The sequence below is a fragment of the Kogia breviceps genome, chromosome 12 (genome assembly GCF_026419965.1).
Source record: "Kogia breviceps isolate mKogBre1 chromosome 12, mKogBre1 haplotype 1, whole genome shotgun sequence".
NCBI lineage: Eukaryota > Metazoa > Chordata > Mammalia > Artiodactyla > Physeteridae > Kogia > Kogia breviceps.
The window spans coordinates 30,630,952-30,656,570 of NC_081321.1; the positions used below are offsets into that span (position 1 = coordinate 30,630,952).

General features: G+C 34.6%; 1 protein-coding gene across 9 annotated transcripts in view; it reads right to left on the reverse strand.

Annotated features, from left to right (window-relative positions):
* The window catches only part of KIF21A (kinesin family member 21A), a 159,670-nt gene that overhangs the window by 21,961 nt on the left and 112,090 nt on the right, over positions 1-25,619 (reverse strand). For 6 of the 9 annotated variants that reach the window (XM_067009068.1, XM_059082254.2, XM_067009065.1 and 3 more), the window contains 14 exons: positions 25,332-25,520; positions 24,689-24,888; positions 23,471-23,578; positions 20,164-20,232; positions 19,854-20,068; positions 19,556-19,709; positions 13,726-13,920; positions 13,207-13,308; positions 12,307-12,472; positions 11,802-11,822; positions 6,324-6,384; positions 5,895-5,949; positions 3,287-3,498; positions 813-920 (listed from right to left, as the gene is read on the reverse strand). In XM_067009068.1, coding sequence (XP_066865169.1) covers positions 813-920; positions 3,287-3,498; positions 5,895-5,949; positions 6,324-6,384; positions 11,802-11,822; positions 12,307-12,472; positions 13,207-13,308; positions 13,726-13,920; positions 19,556-19,709; positions 19,854-20,068; positions 20,164-20,232; positions 23,471-23,578; positions 24,689-24,888; positions 25,332-25,520 — 1,855 coding nt within the window. The remainder of the gene's footprint in view (positions 1-812; positions 921-3,286; positions 3,499-5,894; positions 5,950-6,323; positions 6,385-11,801; positions 11,823-12,306; positions 12,473-13,206; positions 13,309-13,725; positions 13,921-19,555; positions 19,710-19,853; positions 20,069-20,163; positions 20,233-23,470; positions 23,579-24,688; positions 24,889-25,331; positions 25,521-25,619) is intronic. The other 3 variants (XM_067009069.1, XM_067009066.1, XM_067009067.1) reach the window with 1 other exon arrangement.

The following is a 25,619-nucleotide window of genomic DNA, read 5'->3' on the forward strand; positions in this document are numbered from 1 at the left end:
AAATATATGAAAACTTCTTTCATAATTATTTTTATGTTAAAGAAATTGGCTTTACCAATACTTAAATATAGATTAGCATTGATACTCCTACTCAAGAGCATGTCAGAGATCTACCTGCCATATGCAGCTCCTTAGGAGACCTGAGGGAGACCTCAGTGTGCCACAGGGTAAAGAGGTGACGGTGGCTCTAACCCATTTATAACTTTCTGTGTGTTGTGGTGTAGCAATTTACAAATGCCCACGTAAGTGGACCATCAGATTATATTGTGTACTATTAAGTAAACTAACCCTCACAAAACACATAAACAGCTTTTAAAATATTTCAACAGAAAAATCAATTAAGGATAATACCAATTTAAACATAAAAGAACAGCGAGAAAATGGCACAAGTCACACATCTTCTAACACTAGATTTTTGTTAACCACTTTAAAAAGGTGAAATCAATGTCAGTTTTATCAGGTGACAGTCAAAATTAATTTCAAAACTTTCTAGAAGACTATTTGAATTGTAATTTTAATAAACCTCTCCTCAAAGGTATATTATCTCCAAAATGATATGCACAAATAATTGAAAAATAAATCAGACTATATGAATGGGGACAAGTGCTCAAATTTATTTACAGGTATGTGTTACCAAGAAAATTAGACTACTTATACAAGCCAACAGCGGACCTGATTGTCTTGATTAGTGAAATCAGTTACAAACCCAGAGCCAGTCTGAATATGGAAAATAATTTCACTATTGTGCTTTAGCATCTAAGTGCATCAGACATTTTATACAATCTAGTAGATAAAAAGCATGGGTAACTTACTGTTTTTGTTCCTTGGCCTTTGATTTTTCCCCTTTCTCATATGCCTTTCTCCTTGTTACAGGGGAAGGCTCTGGTAGCTTTTTTTCTGATACAGATGACTGTCTGGAACTAAGAGAGAGAAAGGTTCTGTAATCATCTAATTTTAAATACATACATATAAGTTTGGCAGATAGTCAACCCAAGTTTTTAATAGATTAATAACTGGAACTTGAGAAAGATTATTTGGAAATAAGAAATAGAACTAGGACAGGAAAATATCACATGAGTTATTTTAATTAATGGGAGCTTGATAACTATATATTTAATTTTTAAATTGCCAATTTTGCCAAATACATACATGCCCATTAACTTTGAATGTAAACATCAGTGCTATACTGCCAAATACCTAAAATAATTTTTAAATTTTAAACATTAAGTGTTTAAGTTTGATTAGAATTGCTTCAGTTGAAGAAAAATTGTCTTTACAGTTCTGCAAGAACAAAAATATTAGAATATCAGAATGTGAGAAACAATGAGATTTAATGAATTAATATTTACACAGTCACAAAAGAATACTACAGGTAATCACAAAAAACTACAATCATTTTACTTAACTAGTATTTAAGTATTAGTTAGCTATATCTATTTTAGTACTAAAAATATTTTTGTTTTATTATAGACTTTAAATGTTCAATAGTGGCTATGTAATTAACAATTTAAGACTGATTTTTGTGTACAGTGGTAATGAATTTTAATTGAAAAAAATGAATTTTTTGCTATCCTTGACTAGTTTTATTAATACAGAAAAAAACCACTAAGGAATTAGCAAGCAGGATCCCCAGAATGGGCTTACAATGATTCCTATTTGAAAGTGAAAACTAAATATAATTAAACTTCACGTGCCTGATTTTCTAATTAGAGGAAATCACATTTTAGAAGTTTTGTATTATTTAAATCATAAGGCCCACTTGAGTAAGTTCTTTTACTTTATGCAATGGAAGTCATGTAGTAATGGGATATAAGAGTTACTGCACCAAGCACATGACCAACTTTTAAATTTGTATAGAATTACACAAGCATCTTAATTTATGAAAACTTGATAATAAATCATTTGAAGAGACAGTGTCTAAAAGACATTTTCTACAACCTGTCAAGAATGATACATTTTTAAAATGAAAAACAAAAGGGCAAAAAGAAGGTATTACCTGAATTCTGGATTCCAGGTCATAGATTTAGTCTTGAAGTTCCAAAAGTCTCTATTCATCTGATAGACTAAATGCTGAACACATAGGAGTCTCTAAAATCTGTTCTCAGTTCTATATCACTACCTTCTCCAAAAGCATTTCTTCTACTTATCAAAAAAGGACTGAAGCCATAAGCTATACTGGTTAGCAATCTCTAAGAGCAAATCTAATAGTTAATTACATAAGTCACCTCAAGCACATGCAAGATAGTTCTGTCATTAAAACTAATTTTGGAACTAAAGGTAGCAGATGGGCTTACTGAATGGAAGACAGTGAAAATACCTTTATAAGATGAAGAAAGTTATGGGAAACAGATGTTCAAGTTAGGGTGAGGAGTTTGTTATATTTTATTATTCACAGAGTCATATAGTATGAACCATTTTTTTGGCAATATTTCCCAATGCAATGATGTGTTCATTCAATAGATCATTTGCTAGATCACATGTGAGAGTTAGTTTGGAAAAAAGCCATTAAAAATCTTTACCAGTGAATGACTGATGTAATTTTAAGAAAACTAACAAAACACACACACACACAAACACACACACACACACACACACACACACACAAACACACACTGGCCTGTGTAGGGAAATCTTTGTTCTCAAGATAATAATGAAAAATTTCTAAATAAGATTGGTTTTGAATGGAATGTTTTTTGTTAAGATTATCATAGGAGAGGTAATATTTCCTCCTTCAAATCTTTAATAATACAATATTTATACTTTGTGTGTACACTCATCCCAGACATGCAATGTGCTTCAAGGCAAAGAATTAGGAAAATTCAAAATGTATTATTTGTAACTGATACTTGTATTTTTCTTTAAAAGTGTCAGCAAAGGTTTACTATCCTGACCAGGCTCTTAGAACTAGGATATAATGTAATTTAGAGTAAATTTAAGAATCTTTAAAGCTTCTGTTTTATATAATGGTCTTATAGGTATAACTTTAGTTTAGGTGTTTCTAAATAAATTTTGTCTATAATTCACAACTCAGCCTTTATAAAAATTATAATCTTTAAGACCCTAAAACTTAGAAATAAGACAAAGCAATTCAACAAAGAACATCTCATTTAAATTATTTTGAATGTCCAAAAATTAGGAGACACAACCCCTAACAGAAATAACTTTGAAAACTAGAGATCTTATTTACATAAATTTTTAAAAATAGAAATAAGAAATTAGCAACATGCATTAAAAAAAAAAAAGAAAGCCAAAAGAAAGGAAGTTAGTGTAGCTGGGCCAGACTTACATGCTGCCTATCTTAGAAGGGAAGCCAGATGGGGGAGGGAGCTCTTTTTCCCTAGCAGAAGTACTTGTCTCTGTATTCATTCCAATCTCTTGCCCTTCTGCAACAGGTGTAAGAGGGCCAGGCAAGGGGGCATCTCCTGTACTAGTGTCTGAAGCTAGGTCACTGCTATCTGCATACAGCAATTCCATTTGAGTGGTGGTTCTCCTTCGGGCCTAGTCAGAGAATGGAAGGAAAAGCGATCATGTGCAAATTTTCGCAGGGAAGATGATTAGGCGATATTTAATATTAGTTTGAAATACGTAAAACATTTAGCGTGTCTTTCCCTAGCAAGTGTGTCAAACATAACATGTAAGATAGTGACAAGCCAGAGCTACAGCCAGATAAGACCCTTAGAGGTCATAATAATAGCCAACATTTCTATTGTATGCCAGAAATTGTTCTAAATATTTTACTATATTAGTATATACTATCATTATCCCAATTCACAAATGAGAGAACTGAGGCACCGAGAAGCTAAAAGTCCAAAGTCACACAGCTAGTAAGTGGCAAAGCCAGATTCAAAAGCAGGCAATCTGCCTCCAATATTATTGTGCTATCCTGCCATTCATCGCCAGCTCCCTCAACATATCATTAAAAAAAGAAGGAAAAAAAGAAAGAAAGAAAGGAAGGAAGGAAGGAAGGAAGGAAGGAAGGAAGGAAGAAAGAAAGAAAGAGAGAGAGAAATAAATAAAGAAAGAAAGAAAGAAAGAAAGAAAGAAAGAAAGAAAGAAAGAAAGAAAGAAAGAAAGAAAGAAAAGAAATTAAACCAAAAGATAGTTGCAGGGACATTCAACTAAACTCTGATGTTTCCCAGGCTTAGATGATTTATTTAATATAAATTTCAATTTCATTTTACTATGAATTTTTACATCTGTTTCTCCTTTTTTATGACCTTGCCCCCCTGATGCTTTAAGTGGGTGTTTAATCTGCCTGCTGGATATCTACCACCAGTCCATACCAGCTTTTGGCAGCATGGTGAGGCAGGTCAAGGTTATTTTCCTAGAATCCAAGTTTACCGTAAGCATTCCCCGCCACACTCCTGAAAAACCAATGGGACCACCATGCTGTCAACGCTTAGAGTTGGCTGCTATCGCTAATGTACTAACAGATAATCATGGTGTTTACCAGATTAGAAACCTCCAAAGGGCAGACAACCTGTTTTATTCAACTTTGTATCCCCTGCATTTAACATAGTGCTGGTAAATACCTATTTAAGATACATATGCAACTTCATTTTTTCAATGAGTGAAAAATAAATAAGATGAGAACCTTTTAGGCATCTTTGCAGTGCAAAAGGAGTGGTAGATATTACCAGAAAACTTTTGGAAAGAGAAAGCACTGCAGGCCAACCTTTTACCCTGTCAGTTCTCCCTACTGAAAATTGAGTCATTTTCTTGGGAATTCCTAACCACAGTGGTTTTTTTTAGGAGATGACCTTTAGGCTACCACTTCACATTTCTCTCTGGCTTTCACAAGGCTTGAAAGACCAAGTTACCTTAGGAGATTCTCTCCTCCACTTAAGACTGGATCCAAACTATACTAGAATGTTTTCTTTGAGTTTTGGTAACTTCTGCTTAGTCACTTAGAATAATAAAACACAAACCACATGTCACCAAGCCAGTAGCTCAAGGACCATACATAAAGACTGGAGATGTTTTTCAGTTGGCAAGCCCAGTATTTTAAAGATAAGGAAATTCTCCATTAAAATCCATATTTAAAGCTTCTCTTTAAAAAGTTGAGGATCTGGTAGCCTTAGGCCCATATTCCATCATGGCAAAAATAAGCAGTAGTTGAGTGGTGGCTATTTGCTTTAGATGGAGCATGTCCACTTCAGGTAATCATAATGACCCCTATTAATTACCTGACATCCAGCCAAATTACTCATTTATATTACCTGGCTAACCACTGTGGGCCTTAAATCCATCCTGTCCATTAGCACAGTATTATTCTTTTGAGTCCTGATTTCATCCATTCATTCAACAAATATTTACTAAGCACTGCAAGAATTCTTTGTTTTCAAACATCTTAAGATAGTTAATTCATCTAGTATCAAATGCTACCAACACTCAATCTGAAATATACCATGTGTTTCTTTTAACATTTTTAACAGTATGTATCTTTTGTTTTTTCAAGCTTCACAAACATACATTATAGCGTCAACTTTCAATACAAAATGATGATTAAGAGTTGGCCTATTCAAACCATCTCAAGACACAGTTAAACAAAATAAATAAGGAATACTTAAGGACATACTAGAATGTTAAAATTTCAAAAATCTCCTGTCAATCTAAATTATTTTTAAGGATTGTTTTCCATAATCATATCTTATCTAGTAGAAAAAGTACAAGAATACAGTAAATCACAAGTTTCACAAAGGAGCAATTTTTCAATATAAATTTTTTTCAAGGGGGAATATGATAAAGAACTAAATTTCTTACACATGAAATCTTTGGTAAAAGCATGCCTACTTGCTGACCTATTAAGAGTCAAACCTGAGGCCTATGTGATTAATAGTGACAATAAAGAACAGCAGAAAAAATGTTTACCTGGTATTTTCAATTCTCCTTACCTTGCTTTTAGGTTTCACTTCACCACAAAGCTTCATAAGGTCTGAAGAGAGTGAGCTATGTGCAAATAAGTAATTAACCACATGATTAAAAGGGAACTTATAGAAAACTGTATGTCCTCTAATGAGTACAAGTATGGAAAAAAATTTATATGCCTACAGAAAACACAGAAAGACAATATTTAAAATCAAAATAAACTAAGTAAAATAGTCCATTTTCCATCCTTAAATATCCCAGTATTTTTATTTTAAAGTTTTTGATAGTTAAGCATTACTTAGTTTGGCTTCCATATTACTGTTTCTAGTTCTCTTCACTTAGCCATAAAATCCAAAATTATTTGTTTTATGGTAATTTTTTGATGCACAGGATAAAAGTATTTAAAATATTATAGAAATAAGTCAAATCTATTAAGTTTCGAAAGCCTCTCTTACCTTCCTTCTGATCCTGGGCTGTTTAAAGGTACATCCTCATCAGTGCTGTCCTCTACATTTTCTAAAAATGTCCAAAATGTAAGTATTATCCACATGTCACAATTTGAATGATGACTGTAATCCCTATGCTATAATAAGCATCAGCCCAAGTTCTCTCAACATGGGCAATTTGGTTTTAGCAACTGAATCAAATTAGAAATGTAAAAAAAAATTTCTAAGAAACTCCTTTGATTATATGTCCTAGGATGAGAAAAATATGTTCAAAATAGGAAAGCTATGAGTTGAATGATGAAACAACAGCATTCACAGGATGGAAATGAGATCATGTATTTATCAGAGTATGTATAATTATTTATATATTTTTCAGAGTATGTATTTATCCCACACCATCCATTTATCCCATGTATGAAAAACCACTGAGTAAAACACAAGATTAAAGTAAATGCTGCATGCGCTCCCTTTAATGTACTGAGCCAACTTCAAAAACTACATAGGTATAAACATAGTTGTTGTACTTTATCAGTATTCCAACATATGTATTTTCCTTTATTTTTATTTTTGTTTTCAAGTAGAGAGAGAGCATGTGTGTGTGTGAAGGTATTCAGGAGTTACATACCAGCATGCAGCTCATTCACATGTACATAAAAGACTAAAACTACGGGTTTCCATGCAACAGTTTTGTAGATAAATACAAACAAACCACTGCTATTTCAGAACAACTGTAGCACACTAATAAAAAGAGAGGAAAAAGCAAACATATACAACTAGTAGGAAGTCAGTAAATAAAACAGCCACTGAAAGTAAATCATTTTAAATGTCAGTGAGCCCCTAACACAGGTGCAAGTTTTCAAAACTTATACATGTTATTATAAAGCCATTCCACAAAACTAAAGGCAATATTATCAATAATATATATGTTGAGGACTTCTCTCGTGGTCCAGTGGTAAAAAATCCGCCTTCCAGGGCTTCCCTGGTGACGCAGTGGTTGAGAGTCCGCCTGCCGATGCAGGGAACACGGGTTCGTGCCCCGATCCGGGAAGATCCCACATGCCGCGGAGCGGCTGGGCCCGTGAGCCATGGCCGCTGAGCCTGCGCGTCCGGAGCCTGTGCTCCGCAACGGGAGAGGCCACAACAGTGAGAGGCCCGCGTACCGCAAAAAAAAAAAAAAAAAAAAAATCTTCCTTCCAATGCAGGGGATGTGGGTTCGATCCCTGGTCAGGGAACTAAGATCCCACATGCCGCAGAGCAACTAAGCCCGTGTGCCACAACTACCAAGCTTGCACGCCTCAACAAGAGAGCCTGCCTGCCGCAAACTACAGAGCTCACGTGCTCTGGAAACCATGCACCACAACTACAGAGCTCACATGCCCTGGAGCCCGTGTGCCACAACTAGAGAGAGAAAACCCACACACCACAACTAGAGAAGCCCAGGCGCCGCAACTAGAGAGAAACCTGAGCAGACCATGCACCGTAATGAAAAGATCACTTGTGCCTCAACAAAAATCCTGTGTGCTGCAACTAAGACCCGATGCAGCCAAAAAAAAAGGAAAATAAGTAAATAAATAAAAAAATAATTATATATATATGTCAATGAAAAATATATAGTATTCATCCCCCTTTAACATTTACTTTTATATCATACAGGTGGATTATGCTCATAAGTCAACTAATTCCTTTCTCAGATGCTCCCATTCTTCCTCACTGTTTAGCAGACACTTCAATAGAAATTCAGTAATACTTGATAGCATTATCTAAAATGAAGCCCATCTAGGACCCACACAAAGGGAGTTTACTTTTTGAAATGAGCAAAATGGTGGTCTTGAAGGCAATGTGTATCTCAAAGCCCACGCTTGCAGGCTGGAGGATGTGCTTCACAGAAAGGATAATTGAGTGCTAAGGTGACTGAATTAGTCAATACCATAGAAAATGTAAAGAAATGACAAATCTAGTCTTTTATAAAAGCAGGCTAAGACTGACTAGTAATTTTCTTGTAGGGAGTGATGAAACAAGTTAGTATATTAAACATCATATGAGTGCTCAGTAAAAACTACTTAGCTCCTGCATATGCATATATGCCTTATTTAGAGATAATTACAGTTTGACATAACCAAACTAGCCAGAGGATACAACCCTCCACCCGGACATTCACCAAATTAGACACCTCTTCAGGACTGAGCTTTGTCTGTAGCACTACAGCAATCTGGGCAGCAGGACATGCCATCACCTCACTGCTCTACTCTCAACTCTAAGAACATAATTCCAGCCCACCACCAGCTTCTTTTCTCATCACTGAGCATTAAAGCTAAAAGCAGAGACTTAAAACTGCAAAATGCTTTAAAGTTCATCCATATCGATACACAGCTGCGTAATCTCACATCACTAGAAGTTAACCAAACAGTTACTATTAAAAGTCTTTTTTAAAGTTTATATAGGTATATAGATACGTATATATGTATGTATATGTGTGTATGTGTGTATATATATATATATATATATACACACATATATATATACATACATACATATATGTAGTGTACAGAAAAGAGTTAACATAGTAGCCCAGAGACTACTATCCTTAGAAAGGCCTCCTTGCAAGGTTGGACTTTGTCTGTCATCTTAAACTTGGCTCTCAGAGTATCCCTAGTCATCAGTTAACTAGTGAGGGAAGTTCATTATACCTAGAACATTTGTGCAAACAATATGGCGTATGCTGAGAACTCCTGTTTTCCTTCTGGAGTCTTGAAATTCTGGTATATACTAGACAAAGCATGCCTATGTGACTAGTTCCCAGTAAAAACCTCAGGTGCTGAGTGTCTAATGGACCTCCTTGGGTGTAAACTATGCACACATGTTGTTGCATTTTCATTCCAGGGGGAAAAGTGCACTCTGTGTGATGTTTCCTGGGAGGGACAGAGCATAAGGCAGCCTGGACATGGATTCCTTCTGACTCCATCTGCATTTTTTCCTTTACAGTCTTGTTGTGTATCCTTCCTACATTGCTCTCATGAATCTTTGCCATGAATACAACTACATGCTGAGCCCCCTGAGTCTTCTAGCAAATCCCCAAACATAGGGAAAGATCCTAGGAACACCAACATAGGTAGGGAAAAAAGTAGGGGAAAATAAAGATGTTCTTCAAAGGCTACAACAATACAAGCCTATTAGCATGGAGTGCCGGCCCTTGCTCCCCTTCTAGCCTTATGTTCATCATCTTATGATGCAACATACTTGTTGCTCCAGAGCACCAACCTGATTAAAGTCCTCATGCATACAATATTTTGGCTAAATGTCCAACTTTTAACTTACTCCCTGCTCAGAGTGACTCTTCTGCCCAGCCCCTTTCCACCTTGTCTCTTGCCTGGCTAAATCTTTTTCTTCATTTATGTTTCAGCTCAAATTTCAGCCCCTCCAGAAGGCCTTCATCAACTCCTCCATTCTTATTGGGTAGCCCCATTCTGTGTTAGCATAATTCCCTGTACATATCTCAATCTCTGCCCTCTCTGCAATGTATCATAATCTGTTCATGGTCTGTCACCCTCAGCAAGGTATCAAGTCCATGAGGGCAAGATTCTGTGTCTTATTTACCTTTGAATCCCAGCACCCAGCCCAAAGTTGACATAAACTGAAACTAAATAAATATTTTTTAAAGCAATGAATATAATATGACCATCTAGTTTCTGTGTATTTAACTTCCACGTTTTTCTCCTTCCATACTTTTCTTCCAAGCACCTCTGGTCTAGATTATGGCCTTAGGGAAAATCTATGCCATGAGTCACAGGTTTTATCAGCTGAATGTGTTTCCTCTCTCTGCTTTTGACCCTTCTTTACGCTACAGATAATTGAAAGTTGTTTGAAAGCTGTGAAAAAGTAACAATTCACATCAAATAGCAGTTTAATATTTTCTGCACAAAAGGACATCAAAGAGGGCACTGCATTTTTCTTCCAAGTTAAAAGAGATAATGGACTTAAATAACAATTTACTTATTACTATAAATTGAGCCACTAAGATGAAGAAGAACAAAAAAGGTCAGAGGAAGAGGAGGGGGAGAAGAACAAAAGGAAGGAGGAGGAAAAGGAAGAGGAAAAGAAACATGCTTGGGCTTCCCTGGTGGCACAGTGGTTGGGAGTCCGCCTGTCGATGCAGGGGATGTGGGTTCGTGCCCCAGTCTGGGAGGATGTCACATGCCGTGGAGCGGCTGGGCCCGTGAGCCATGGCCGCTGGGCCTGCACGTCTGGAGCCTGTGCTCCGCAGCAGGAGAGGCCACAGCAGTGAGAGGCCCACGTACCACAAAAAAAAAAAAAAAAAAAAAAAAAGAAACATGCTTAACAACACATGGAATGGCAAAAATTCCGGTTATAATTCAGAAATTTGTGCAGCCTAACATGGTTCCTTAATATAACCAATCCTTTTTCCACCTGTCTTTGTTATAGCTTGAGCAGGATAAAAGTCATAGCCTGTCCATATCTGTATTATGGAATTGATCTCAAGGAAATAATATTTTGAGATTTAACACAGGGTAAACATCTAAAAAAATCAAATAGCTCATGTATTTTATCTGCATCATTTAAAATAAATTCAGATTCATAGGTTATGTTTATTTTAATAACCCAGAGAGGAAATTACATTTAATCTTTCAGTTACATTCCTCTCCATCAAGTATAAGTATTAGAAAATTTTGACAGCTGCGTGATTAGAAAAAAATAGTGAAGATCAGATTTTGAAATAATTTTAAATAAAAACTGCTCCAAAATAATCATTCAGGAAAATTGCAACTAATAAAATTACACTGATACTCCTGATACTTCATGTATATAACCACTAGGAGGAGTATAGATATTACTCATGAGTGGGTGTAGTTCACATGAATGTTGTAGTGGCAAGGGAAAATGTCAAAAATCTCAATACTCAGTGATATCTAAAGCTCTAACTTGAAAATATTATAATTATAAATAATGTTTTAATCTGTTCATATAAAATTCTTTGGATAGTTTTATTCAGTTTACAATATTAAAATATACATGGCTTAATTTTATAAAACTTAAGAACAGCTGAGACTCTAGCAAATATATACCAAAGACAAATATATATAAAAGATAAATAACACAGAAAGTTATCTGTGAGGGTAAAACAACAGATTCAAGTTAACAGATAGATTTAAAAATTAAAAAGGAATATATGTTCCATTTTTTCCTACAAGAAAGAGGGGCTTATGAAACTGGAACCAAATCTGGAGTTCAAATAATAAAGTAGAAAAATACATACTTCTTTAAACATCTAAGAACTTAAAAATCAGGAAATGTGTAAGAAAGACAAAAGACTTAGTATGTTTGTGGTCACAGATACATTTCATAAAAGTTCATGCAAAAACCAGCTCGCTGTCAATAAAAATTTTTAAATAAGATGTACCACAATTAGTGTACATGAACAATTAGTAATTCATGCAGCTGTAGGGTACACAGAAAGCTAAACATACTTACCTAATGGTACGCTATCTAGATCTGTGTAAATAACAGCAAAAAGGAAACAAAAAGCAATACTCCAATCAAAACAAATCCAATGTTAAGAACTCTCATATAAAACAAGATTATGTACCATTTATAAGATATGTGGAATAGATGCCATAGCAAACACTTATAAATTTATTTTTTAAGGCAGTTAGATATGTAAAGTAATGAAACTTGGTTAATACTTTAAATAATTTAAACCACCAATTCAGAAGCATGGTTGATCTTATTTATTCATAAAAACTAATTGCTTAATAATGCTAAGTAAGCCTTTTAAAGTTGCTATTCATTTCTTGCAATGACAATAAGTACATCCCCCAAAATTTATACATGCAAATTAAAGCAGGAATAATTATCAAAAGCATAAGTAAATATAGCATCTATTCAGTCAAGCTATAGGGAAAAAAGGTAGCATATAGCATACTCAAAGAGCAAAGTTACCATGCAATTTATTTAACTAAAATTTAATCCAAATTACCTTGTAAAGCATGACCTAGTAAAGCATCTAGCTCAGGATTTAATTCTGCTTTCTCTTTCAACATATGGAATAAGAGCTGGTTTTGTGTGGCACTGGTTATTTCAGTTTGTTTAAGCCGACCTTCAAGTACTTTAATTTGAGCCTCTTTCTGGGCAGCCTGAAGACCCTATAACAACACCCCCCAAAAAAAAATTTATCTTAGATCATACAAAACAGAATCTACCACACAAAGATCTGTATCAAATAGCAAATGCATATGATGTATGGAATTTGACATTAAATAGATCTCGATTCATCCCAGCTCCTGCACTTGCACTTGACCCTGAGCAAGTTACCTTATCTTCCCGATTCTCAGTTTCCAAATATTCAAAACGATATGAATGATTCTTACTTCCTTCCATGTTGTGAGGATTAAGTGAGAGAACAAACCATTAAAGGTAAAGCAGTCTCAACATGGGAAAAAAGGTGAGTCAGAAATTATCACCTTTAACATTTAGGCAGAAGTTTCTGAAGATAAGGAGAGTGCAACTGTATTTTTTCCTTTCTGATTTTTTTTGAGCTGTAAAGAATCATTATTAAATCAAAGTTATGATACTAAATTTGTTTGCACCGTAAGAGATTTTTCTTTTAACTTTTCCTTTGTTAAAGTGAAAAAGAAATTATTTATTCTTTAAGTTGTTTACCTGTTCTAATACACAAGCACAACAGATGAGAAGCTAATGGAATTGATGTAAATACTGCTGAGTTTTCTTAACTCTAAGGAAAGGTAAAAGGAACACTTCTATTTAAAAAGAATTTTCCTCATTATTACAAAGGAAAGGGTCATTAGAGAAAGAAAAGCAAAACTGCAGTGAATTAACCAATACTTAGGTTTTCAATAATAGTGTAGTTAGAACTTACCTTATTGATTCCCATTGACAGGAAGTGATCTAGCAGGTATCTGGCTTCTGTAAGTGTACAAGCATTAATGACTGCAGTGACATCCAACGTTTCTCCTTCTTCCTACATCAAACCAACATATGATGTATCATTACCTTGAGCTGAATGTATTTAACAGAAGACAAAGCCATTGTTTCATGCATTTATTTGATATTATTGTATTAGCTAATGTGACTCCTCAGAAAAGTATAAAATATGATCCCTACTCCAAGAAACATATGGTCTAGTTTAAAACACAAGACATTTTAGCAGTTAAGAACTCAAGGTTGATTAATAAATTATATATGTCTTGCGTAAACAATAATATCACAAAATACACAGAGAAATGGAAAGCATGCAAGGAGTGGTATACACGCAAAACCTAAGAATCACATTCAACCATACATAGAAAAACCCTTCATATAAAAATTCAAAGTTTTTTTAATGACAAAAAATAAAAAAATAATTATTAAGTCATTAAACAGTTTTTTAGTTACAAACCTTTGCTTCTTCCATCTGCATGATGTTGGCTTGACAATCAGAAATACTGTCATTGATATAATCTATATTAGCACTTAATGACTCCATCTCCTCATTGATGTTAACCACATTTTTATCTCCTTCTCCATTTTCCTTGACTATCTTTTCCCTTCTTTTTGAAAGTTTTTCTCGCCTTTTTGTGAGTTCTTCCCTTTGCTATTGAGAAAACATTGGATTTTAAGAAATTATGTTCATCTAGGACCTTGAGAACATTATGCCAAATGAAATGAGTTAACAGAAGAGCAAATACTGCAAGATTACACTTATATGAGGCAATTAAAATAGTCACACTCATAGAAGCAGTAAATAGAATGGTGGCTATCAGGGGCTGGGGGGAAGAGGAAATGGGGAGCTGCTGTTCAGTGGATATAAAGTTTCAGTTATGCAAGATGAGTAAGTTATAGAACTCTTCTTTACAACATTGTGCTTATAGCTAACAACAATGTGATGCACATTTAAAACTGTGTTCAGGGGGTAGCTCTCATGGTAACTGATCTTACCAAAATTAAACAAAAAGAAATGGAGATAGCCTCATCCACCAGAGGGAAGACAGCAGAAGCAAGAAGCAATGCTACATGTAGCCTTGCATGTAGCAAGGCTACAATGCTGCAGCCTGTGGAACAAAAACCACATTCACAGAAAGACAGACAAGATGAAAAGCAGAGGGCTATGTACCAGATGAAGGAACAAGATAAAACCGCAGAAACAGAACTAAATGAAGCGGAGATAGGCAACCTTCCACAAAAAGAATTCAGAATAATGATAGTGAAGATGATCCAGGACCTCCGAAAAACAATGGAGGCAAAGATCGAGAAGATGCAAGAAATGTTTAACAAAGACCTAGAAGAATTAAACAACAAACAGAGATGAACAATACAATAACTGAAATGAAAACTACACTGGAAGGAATGAATAATAGAATAACTGAAGCAGAAGAACAGATAAGTGACCTGGAAGACAGAATGGTGGAATTCACTGCTGAGGAACAGAATAAAGAAAAAAGAATGAAAAGAAATGAAGACAGGCTAAGAGACCTCTGGGACAACATTAAATGCGACAACATTCACAATATAGGGATCCCAGAAGGAGAAGAGAGAGAGAAAGAACCAGAGAAAATATTTGAAGAGATTATAGTCAAAAACTTCCCTAAAATGGGAAAGGAATAGCCACCCAAGTCCAGGAAGCACAGTGAGTCCCATACAGGGTAAACCCAAGGAGAAACATGAAGAGACACATAGTAATGAAATTGGCAAAAATAAAAGACAAAGAAAAAGTATTGAGAGCAGCAAGGGAAAAATGACAAATAACATACAAGGGAACTCCCATAAGGTTAACAGCTAATTTCTCAGCAGAAACTACAAGCCAGAAGGGGGTGTCATGATATACTTAAAGTGAAGAAAGGGAAGAACCTACAACCAAGATTACTCTACCGGCAAGGATCTCATTCAGATTTGATGGAGAAATCAAAAGCTTTACAGACAAGCAAAAGCTAAGAGAAGTCAGCACCACAAAACCAGCTCTACAACAAATGCTAAAGAAACCTCTCTAAGTCAGAAGCAAAAGAGAAGAAAAGGATCTACAAAAACAAACCCAAAACAATTAAGAAAATGGTCATAGGAACATACATGTCGATAATTACCTTAAACGTGAATGGATTAAATGCTCCAATCAAAAGACATAGCCTTGCTGAATGGATACAAAAACAAGACCTATATGTATGCTGTCTACAAGAGACCCACTTCAGACCTAGGGACACATAAAGACTGAAAGTGAGGGGATGTAAAAAGATATTCCAAGAAAATGGAAATCAAAAGAAATCTGGAGTAGCAATACTCTTATCATATAAAATAGACTTTAAAATAAACAATGTTACAAGAGACAAGAAAGGACACTACATAATGATCAAGGGATCAATCCAAGAAGAAGATATAAAAATTATAAATATATATGCACCCAACATAGGAGCACCTCAATACATAAGGGAACCGCTAACAGCTATAAAAGAGGATATTGACAGTAACACAATAATAGTGGGGGACTTTAACACCTCACTTACACCAAAGGACAGATCATCCAAAATGAAAACAAATAAGGAAAGAAAAGCTTTAAATTATACAATAGACCAGATAGATTTAACTGATATTTATAGGATATTCCATCCAAAAACAGCAGATAACACTTTCTTCTCAAGTGTGCACAGAACATTCTCCAGGATAGATGACATCTTGGGTCACAAATCAAGCCTCACTAAATTTAAGAAAACTGAAATCATATCAAGCATCTTTTCTGACCACAACACTATAAGATTAGAAATGAAATACAGGGAAAAAAACGTAAAAAACACAAACACATGGAGGCTAAACAATACGTTACTAAATAACCAAGAGATCACTGAAGAAATTAAAGAGGAAATCAAAAAATACCTAGAGACAAATGACAATGAAAACACAACAATCCAAAACCTATGGGATGCAGCAAAAGCAGTTCTAAGAGGGAAGGTTATATATGTACAAGCCTACCCAAAACAAGAAAAATCTCAAGTAAACAATCTAACCTTACACCTAAAGGAACTAGAGCAAAAAGAACAAAAAAACCACAAAGTTAGCAGAAGGAAAGAAATCAAAAAGATCAGAGCAGAAATCAATGAAATAGAAACAAAGAAAACAATAGCAAAGATCAATAAAACTAAAAGCTGGTTCTTTGAGAAGATAAACAAAATTGATAAACCATTAGCCAGACTCATCAAGAAAAAGAGATAGAGGACTCAAATCAATAAAGTTAGAAATGAAAAAGGAGTAGTTACAACAGACACAGCAGAAATACAAAGCACCCTAAGAGACTACTACAAGCAACTCTATGCCAATAAAATGGACAACGTGGAAGAAATGGACAAATTCTTAGAAAGATATAACCTTCCAAGACTGAAGCAGGAAGAAACAGAAAATATGAACAGACCAATCACAAGTAATGAAATTGAAACTGTGATTAAAAATCTTCCAACGAACAGAAGTCCAGGACCAGATGGCTTCACAGGTGAGTTCTATCAAACATTTAGAGAAGAGCTAACACCCATCCTTCTCAAACTCTTCCAAACAATTGAAGAGGAAGGAACACTCGCAAACTCATTCTATGAGGCCACCATCACCTTGATATCAAAACCAGACAAAGATACTACAAAAAAAGAAAATTACAGACTAATATCATTGATGAATACACATGCAAAAATCCTCAACAAAGTACTTGCAAACAGAATCCAACAACACATTAAAAGGATCATACACCATGATCAAGTGGGATTTATCCCAGGGATGCAAGGATTCTTCAATATATGCAAATTGATCAATATGATACACCATATTGACAAGTTGAAAAATAAAAACCATATGATCATCTCAATAGATGCAGAAAAAGCTTTCGACAAAATTCAACACCCATTTATCATAAAAACTCTCCAGAAAGTGGGCACAGAGGGAACCTATCTCAACATAATAAAGCCCATATATGAGAAACCAACAGCAAATATCATTCTCAATGGTTAATAACTGAAAGCATTTCCTCTAAGATCAGGAACAAGACAAGGATGTCCACTCTCACCACTATTATTCAACATAGTTTCGGAAGTCCTAGCCATGGCAATCAGAGAAGAAAAAGAAATAAAAAAGAATACAAATTGAAAAAGAAGGAGTAAAACTGTCACTGTTTGCAGATGACATGATACTATACATACAGAAACCTAAAAATGCCACCAGAAAACTCCTAGAGCTAATCAATGAAATTGGTAAAGTTGTAGGATACAAAATTACTGCACAGAAATCTCTTGCATTCCTATACACTAATGATGAAAAATCTGAAAGACAAATTAAGGAAACACTCCCATTTACCATTGCAACAAAAAGAATAAAATACCTAGGAATAAACCTACCTAGAGAAACAAGAGACCTGTATGCAGAAAACTATAAGACACTGATGAAAGAAATTAAAGATGATACCAACAGATGGAGAGATATATCATGTTCTTGGATTGGAAGAATCAATATTGTGTAAATGACTATACTACCCAAAGCAATCTACAGATTCAATGCAATCCCTATCAAATTACCAATGGCATTTTTTACAGAACTAGAACAAAAAATCTTAAAATTTGTATGGAGACACAAAAGTCCCCAAATAGCCAAAGCAGTTTTGAGGGGAAAAAAAACGGAGCTAGAGGAATCATACCCCCTGACTTCAGACTGTACTACAAAGCTACAGTAATCAAGACAATATGGTAGTGGCACAAAAACAGAAACATAGATCAATGGAACAAGATAGAAAGCCCAGAGATAAACCCACGAACCAATGGTCAACTAATCTATGATAAAGTAGGCAAGGATATACAATGGAGAAAAGACAGTCTCTTCAATAAGTGGTGCTGGGAAAACTGGACAGCTACATGTAAAAGAATGAAATTAGAACACTCCCTAACACCATACACAAAAATAAACTCAAAATGGATTCGAGACCTAAATGTAAGACCGGACACTCTAAAACTTAGAGGAAAACATAGGAAGAACACTCTTTGACATAAATCACAGCAACATCTTTTTTGATCCACCTCCTAGAGTAATGGAAATAAAAACAAAAATAAACAAATGGGATCTAATGAAACTTAAAAGCTTTTGCACAGCAAAGGAAACCATAAACAAGATGAAAAGACAACCCTCAGAATGGGAGAAAATATTTGCAAACAAATCAACAGACAAAGGATTAATCTCCAAAATATATAAACAGCTCATGCAGCTCAATAGTAATGAAACAAACAACCCAATCCAAAAATGGGCAGAAGACCTAAATAGACATTTCTCCAAAGAAGACATACAGATGGCCAAGAAGCACATGAAAAGCTGCTCAACATCACTAATTATTAGATAAATGCAAATCAAAACTACAATGAGGTATCACCTCACACCAGTTAGAATGGGCATCATCAGAAAATATACAAACAACAAACGCTGGAGAGAGTGTGGAGAAAAGGGAACCCTCTTGCACTGTTGATGGGAATGTAAATTGATACAGCCACTATGGAGAACAGTATGGAGGTTCCTTAAAAAACTAAAAATAGAATTACCATATGATCCAGCAATCCCACTACTGGGCATATACTCAGAGAAAGCCATAATTCAAAAAGACACATGCACCCCAATTTTCATTGCAGCACTATTTACAATAGCCAGGTCATGGAAGCAACCTACATGCCCATCTACAGACGAATGGATAAAGATGATGTGTTACATATATAGAATGGAATATTATTCAGCCATAAAAAGGAACGAAACTGGGTCATTTGTTGAGATGTGGATGGATCTAGAGACTGTCATACAGAGTGAAGTAAGTCAGAAAGAGAAAAACAAATATCGTATATTAACGCATGTATGTGGAACCCAGAAAAATGGTACAGATGAACCAGTTTGCAGGGCAGAAGTTGAGACACAGATGTAGGGAACAAACGCATGGACACCAACGGGGGAAAGCCACGGGGCGGGTGGGGATGGTGGTGTGACGAATTGCCAATTATGATTGACATGGATACACTGATGTGTATAAAAATGATGACTAATAAGAACCTGCTCTATAAAAAAATAAATTTAAAAAAGAAAGAAATGATATTCATCTATTCATATACAGTGTAACCACCCCCCCACACCCCCCACCCAGAAAAAACTTGGCAAGTATTCAATTTACCGAGGGAACAAATTTAGAAAACTAAAATTAACAGCTAAGGGAGAGCATATCTACTTTCTATTTTCCACACCTTGAGGAGCCTATTCATATCAGCCTCCATATTGGAAATAGTCATTTTCTGCATGATGATGTCTGTGACCCTGCGTTCAAGAAGCTGCCACTTCATGCGAGCTGTCTTAGAAGTAAACACTCGGCCTGTCAATCCTTTCCTCTGATATTTTTTTCTAGAATCATATAAAAACAGACAAACATAGTTACTTATGTGATTATTAGATTACGTACTGCCAAATAATGAGCTGTTTTTCATTTAAGTCCAACATTCAATAATGCAAAGATTATGTCAGGAGGAACAGAAGAATCATGTTGACCTGGTTCCATTTGTCGTGGGTGTTGGTAAGGCCTGGACTCTTGCCACAGGAATTCTTATTTTCTGCTGGGCTCCAGCCCTTGATGCATCTGTTTCTATGGCGGTTGCACTGGAACCTGTGTCCTGAACAGGGGTATCATATGAGCTCAGCTTCCGAGTGACTTTCCCAGCCACTTTATCTGAAATGGGCCTTACTTGCCGACGAAGAGCTGTAACCTGAAACAGCAATAGAGATTGACTCATGCTCTTACTCTATAGAAATACATCATTTATCTCAAAGCCAGAATGTTTCCTTCAAATGGTCGACTTGCCTCTTCTGTTTTGCGACGAAGAACCACTTCTTGGTTTCTTTTTTGGGCTTCTAGAAGTCTAAGTTGATGCTATAAAATAATATTGAATAAGTTAAAATAGGAAACTGAAAGATATAATACTTCCTACTCCTGCATTAACCTGTTTCCCCATTCCACTGGGAACTGTGAGGGTTCTTAGCAGTATCTGAGCTAACACTCAGCTTGCATCCATTACTACAGATATAGATATTTTATTCCAATAAACACAAAGGCATACTTATATAGCCATTTCTCTCTGAAAATAAAAACTTATCTCTGTGACACATACTTTTATTTAACAAACACTAATATAGGGCTTACTTTATATAAGCAAATACTTTTCTAAAAACTTTACAAATACTGTCTCATTTCATTTTTGGAGGACACTTTGTTTTGGTTGCTGGCTAAGGCGTGATTAGGAAGAAACACTGCTTAGAATATTTTCAATAGAGGCATCTTACAATATATACAGTAGTTATAAACTATTTTAAACATAGGGAGACTATATATTTATTGTATTAGCACTTTATAGTAACTTTGGAAATGTTATTTCCAAATAACATTGGAAATAAATGTTTTATTGTTGGACAATAAAACAAACTGGCTACCAATTTGTTTTTTAGGTAGTCTATATGATAAAGACAATTAATTATTAATTATTTTAAGCCACTTTCTAGGGATATAATTTAGGAAATAATCTTGATCGCAATAGTCTTGATCACAGATAGCCTTGATCACAAATGTCTCTTCTAGGACTTTAATTCTGTGATGCATCAAATAACTCTCCATGTTCTGTATCCCAAATTCAAACAGATGATACATCTCAAGTTTATACACATTCTTATGTTATCAGATGGGAATTCTTTGAGAAAAAGAATCTGTCTTATAACTGACATATCTTAATTGACTACACAATAATAGACATAGAAGCAAAGTTAATAAATCTTTTTTTAAATGAATGAACTATCAAAAACTAAAATTAACCTATAGTTTAAAGTTTCTTACTACATTTAATTTCTTCATATTAAAAATCAAATCTCAACCTCATTCATATATTTTTGTATGATGTACAAACATATTTGGTTCTCTAAGTGTTCAAAGTTGAATATTACAAGAAACAATATAGACAGGAGTTGAATATGCACACAAAGCAACAAATTAAAGGTAGGAGAACATCTGAAATGGTAGCTTTGTATGTGATTAGCCAGCCTCAGATCTTTATAATAGAATAGAGACATCATATGTTGTGGATAAGATTCAAAAGTTCAATCCCAGGAGTTAATTGTTCAATATTGATCTCTCTATACATCATATGAATTAGTAATAAAGAAATAGGTAGCATACATTGTAAGGAAATTATTCCTGTTATCCAAAAGTTTTCATTAAAAACAAAATAAATAGCCCCAAAGTTAAAACATCCTAAATGCCAGCCAATCAAGGAATGGATTAGCAAAATGTGCTCTATACATACAGCCATAAAAAGGAATGAACTACTGATACATGCTATAACATGGATGAACCTTGAAAACATGCTAAAATGAATGAAGCCAGACACAAAAGGCTACATATCGTATGATTCCATTTATATAAAATGTCTAGAATAAGCAAATCCATAGACAGAAAGTAGATTAGGAGCCAAGGAGGAATGGAGAGTGATTGCTAATGGGTATGGGGTTTCTTTTTGGAGTGATGAAAATGTTCTGGAATTAGAGTGGTGATTGTTGCACAAATTTGTGAATATACTAAAATCTTGAATTGTATAGTTTAAAACAGTGAACTTTATGGCTTATAAATTTTCTGTTTTTTTAAAAAAGCAGAAAAAAATGACTAGACAATATGTTAAAATGTGCTTCTACTCGATTTCAGTAGGAAGGTATTGGTATAAACAAGATCTAAAATGCCTAGGAATTGAAAGTGATAAAATAGACTGATTATTAAAATACATTAATATCCTAGGAAAATAAATAAATAAATACAGTCATAAATATGGGAGTCATCTGGCTAAAATATCTACTTTTCTATCTCATTGTTCACTCTTCTCTATCCCTTTAATTTCCTCTTTACCCCCCAAAGTGGATTTCTATTTTAAAATATCCTGTATGTTTATGTTTTCTTCAGGGAGAATTTAGAAAAAGTTGGTGAGAAAAAATGAACAAGGGCTGAAACCTAACTGATATTGTGGAAAGGAAGGTGATGGCTTCTTTTTTTAAGAAAAAAATGTCATAAGAAATAACTATATTGCCAAAACTTTGGAAAGAAAAAAATCTAATCAACTATAACCTATAACCCTAATACAACCACATTTAGCATATTGATATGTATCCTTCAAATTTTTCCCTCATTGTAAACAAGCATGCATATATAAAATGTTACTTTACACTTAATGTGAAATCATAGTCATTTTTCATTTTACTATGCAGTTTCCAAATCCTAATTTTTTTTGTGTGTGTGTGGTACGCGGGCCTCTCACTGCTGTGGCCTCTCCCGTTGCGGAGCACAGGCTCCGGACGCGCAGGCCTAGCGGCCATGGCTCACAGGCCCAGCCACTCCGTGGCATGTGGGATCCTCCCGGACCAGGCCACGAACCCGTGTCCCCTGCATTGGGAGGCGGACTCTCAACCACTGCGCCACCAGGGAAGCCCCCCAAATCCTAATATTTAATGGATGAATAACCACCTTTTAAATGGGATGAACCATAATTTATTTAACTGTTACCCCTACTGACACACATCTTACTTGATTCTACAGTTTTCATTACTACAAATAACCCTAAAGTAAAGATTTTAACACACTGTAATTTGTCTTAGTTTAAATTATTTACTTAGTCTGAGTTCATGGAAGCAGAATTCTTGGGTCAAAGAATATGAAAATTTTTATAGCCCTTAGTAAAGCCTCTTCTAGTGAAGCTGGTTATTATTCCAGGAACATTTATAAAAATCTCTAGTGGAAGCTGTCTTTGGAACCATCTTAAAATTACTATCTTATATAATACTGCAACTGCTTCCTTGGTCTCCCTAGAAATAACCAGTCATTATTTGCCATTTTCTTCCATCTGATCATCTAGGAAATACGCCTCCAATAAAAGTTATAATAATATTATAGTGTTTTTCATAAACTTTTATATGGAATTACTATAATCCACATACTATAATAAATGCCAAATTATAAAATGCTTATTTATTGTCCTTAACCTGTATTTAATAAAGTTATCAAAAAATTTCTTTCATTTATTGAACAATCTTGTTGATGTACAATATTCTTACATAACTGAGAGTTAAAGACCACTCACGTCTCTTTTACGTTGATCCTTTTTCAATTGAGCAATCTCTCTGTTTCTTCTAGATTCTGTCAATCTGGCTTTTTCTTGTTCTTCTTTCATTTGTTTCATTAAGCGAACCTAAAATATTAGGTAAATACATCTATTGTGATTATCCTACCACAATATTCATTAAATAAATCACATGTATGGAAAAATGTTCTTAGGATTCTGAATATTTAACAAGAAAAAAATGTGGAGTTTTGCTACACATTAAATGGTCAATTCTTATTTTTGTAAGATTAATATATTTATATTTCTAATACATTTCTAACATATGCCTATCAAATTGCTTAGTGTTCTATGCTTTTTATAGTCAATGTCCAGCTGTTCTATAACTTGAATGATTTTTTGGTATGTAACTTATTATCAGTAGCTGTGTGACCTTGAACAAGTTACTTAACTACTCTAGATTTTGGTTTTCTCATCTATAAAATGGAGGTAATAGTTCTACGGGATTGGATTCCTCTAAGAATTCAATGAGTTAATACCTGCACTGTGCTTATAACAGTGCCTGGCACATAGTAAGCACCTAGCTATTTTAGCTATTTTTGCTGTCATCAGCAACTACACAACATAATAACCTACTTCTTAAATCATTTCCACATTTCCTATTTTAAGGAAACAACATTTATTTTCATGCCAAAAGTTAAGAATAATCCGTTCCACCACAAAAACAGTAACAGATTAGAATTCACATACTCTCTCTGGTCAAGGGAAGAAAACTTGTACTTTTCTATGCATGGGAATGATAACCACCAAATTCAAGATAGTTGTTACCTCTCAGGGAAAAGAGAATATGATCAGGAAGAGAAATATAGGAAGCTTTGTGCATATTGGCAACGTTTAATACCTTAGACAGTGGATATATTGTTCACTATGTTATTATCTGTGCTTTCTTGCATGTTTGAAATATTTTATACTTTTGTTAAGTTTGTATAAGAGTTTTGTTTTGTTTTGTTTTGTTTTTAAAGTCAGAGAAGCCCTGTTGACCACATGATTTTCAGCTACTCCAAAGAAAGACTTTGACTATGGATGACTATAGGAAACAACTTCTGCCAAAAGGAAGTGCATCATTTCTAAGACTGGGTTACCTTTTACTGAATACAGGAAGAACCACAATAATTTTTTTGGTCCCAAAAGACACAAGCATCACCAACATCTACTGTTAATGGAAAATATAATCAATACCTTTGTTTTTTTCATTTCCATCACATCCTGCTGTAATTTCTTCAATTGCTTTTCATATTGGGACTGATTTTTAAGCAACCTTGCATGCTCTTTTTGAGCTGTCTGAAGTCTCTGCAGTTCTTTATTCATGGCTTGCAGTTTCTTTTCATATTCAGACCTAACTTTTTTTGCTTTTTCTTCTGAGTAAGATTCCACTGAACCTAAATGGCCAAACAATATTTGTATTTGATTGTGTGAGACACAGATTTTTATTTCACAGATTTACAACTCATGACCTTAGACAAGAACTACCTCCTAAATACAAACCTCAGGAGGCCAGGATGCCTTTCAATCACTCTGCCTTTTAATATCTACTCTTATTTAACAATTATTGAAGTTTTTATATTTTTAATTAAAAAAAAGTTCCCAGCATAAATCAAGGCATTAAAACAATTAGCCACAACTTTGGAAAAAAAATTATTAAATAGCATAGACAGGTACCAGCATGAAAAAACAAAAGAAACAGTAATATTTAACATAATGGGACAAATTAACATTTAATGTGACTTCTAATATAATTTTTTTTTTTGTAGAGGAAGACAGGATAAAAATCTATTTTGACAATTTAGTTTGAACTTTAATTTGAATTAAATATAATTCTTACCTAAGTTTTGAAGCACCTGGTCTCTTTCAAGCTGAGTGTCCCGAATTTTATGTTGCAGCATCATTAGCTTCTCTTCATACTGCTTTTTCAGCGTCTGTAGTCTTTTCTGGCTGTTTTCTAGTTCATCAATCAGCTTCTGCTTGATTGCAATTTCACAAGTAATGTTTGCTAAGTCTGCCTGATAATTGGCTATTATAAAAGAGGAAAATAAAAATTCTGGGATAGGCAATAATAAGAGCATGAAAACCATCATCTGTATGCAAATATTCACTTGGCAGCTGTAAGGAA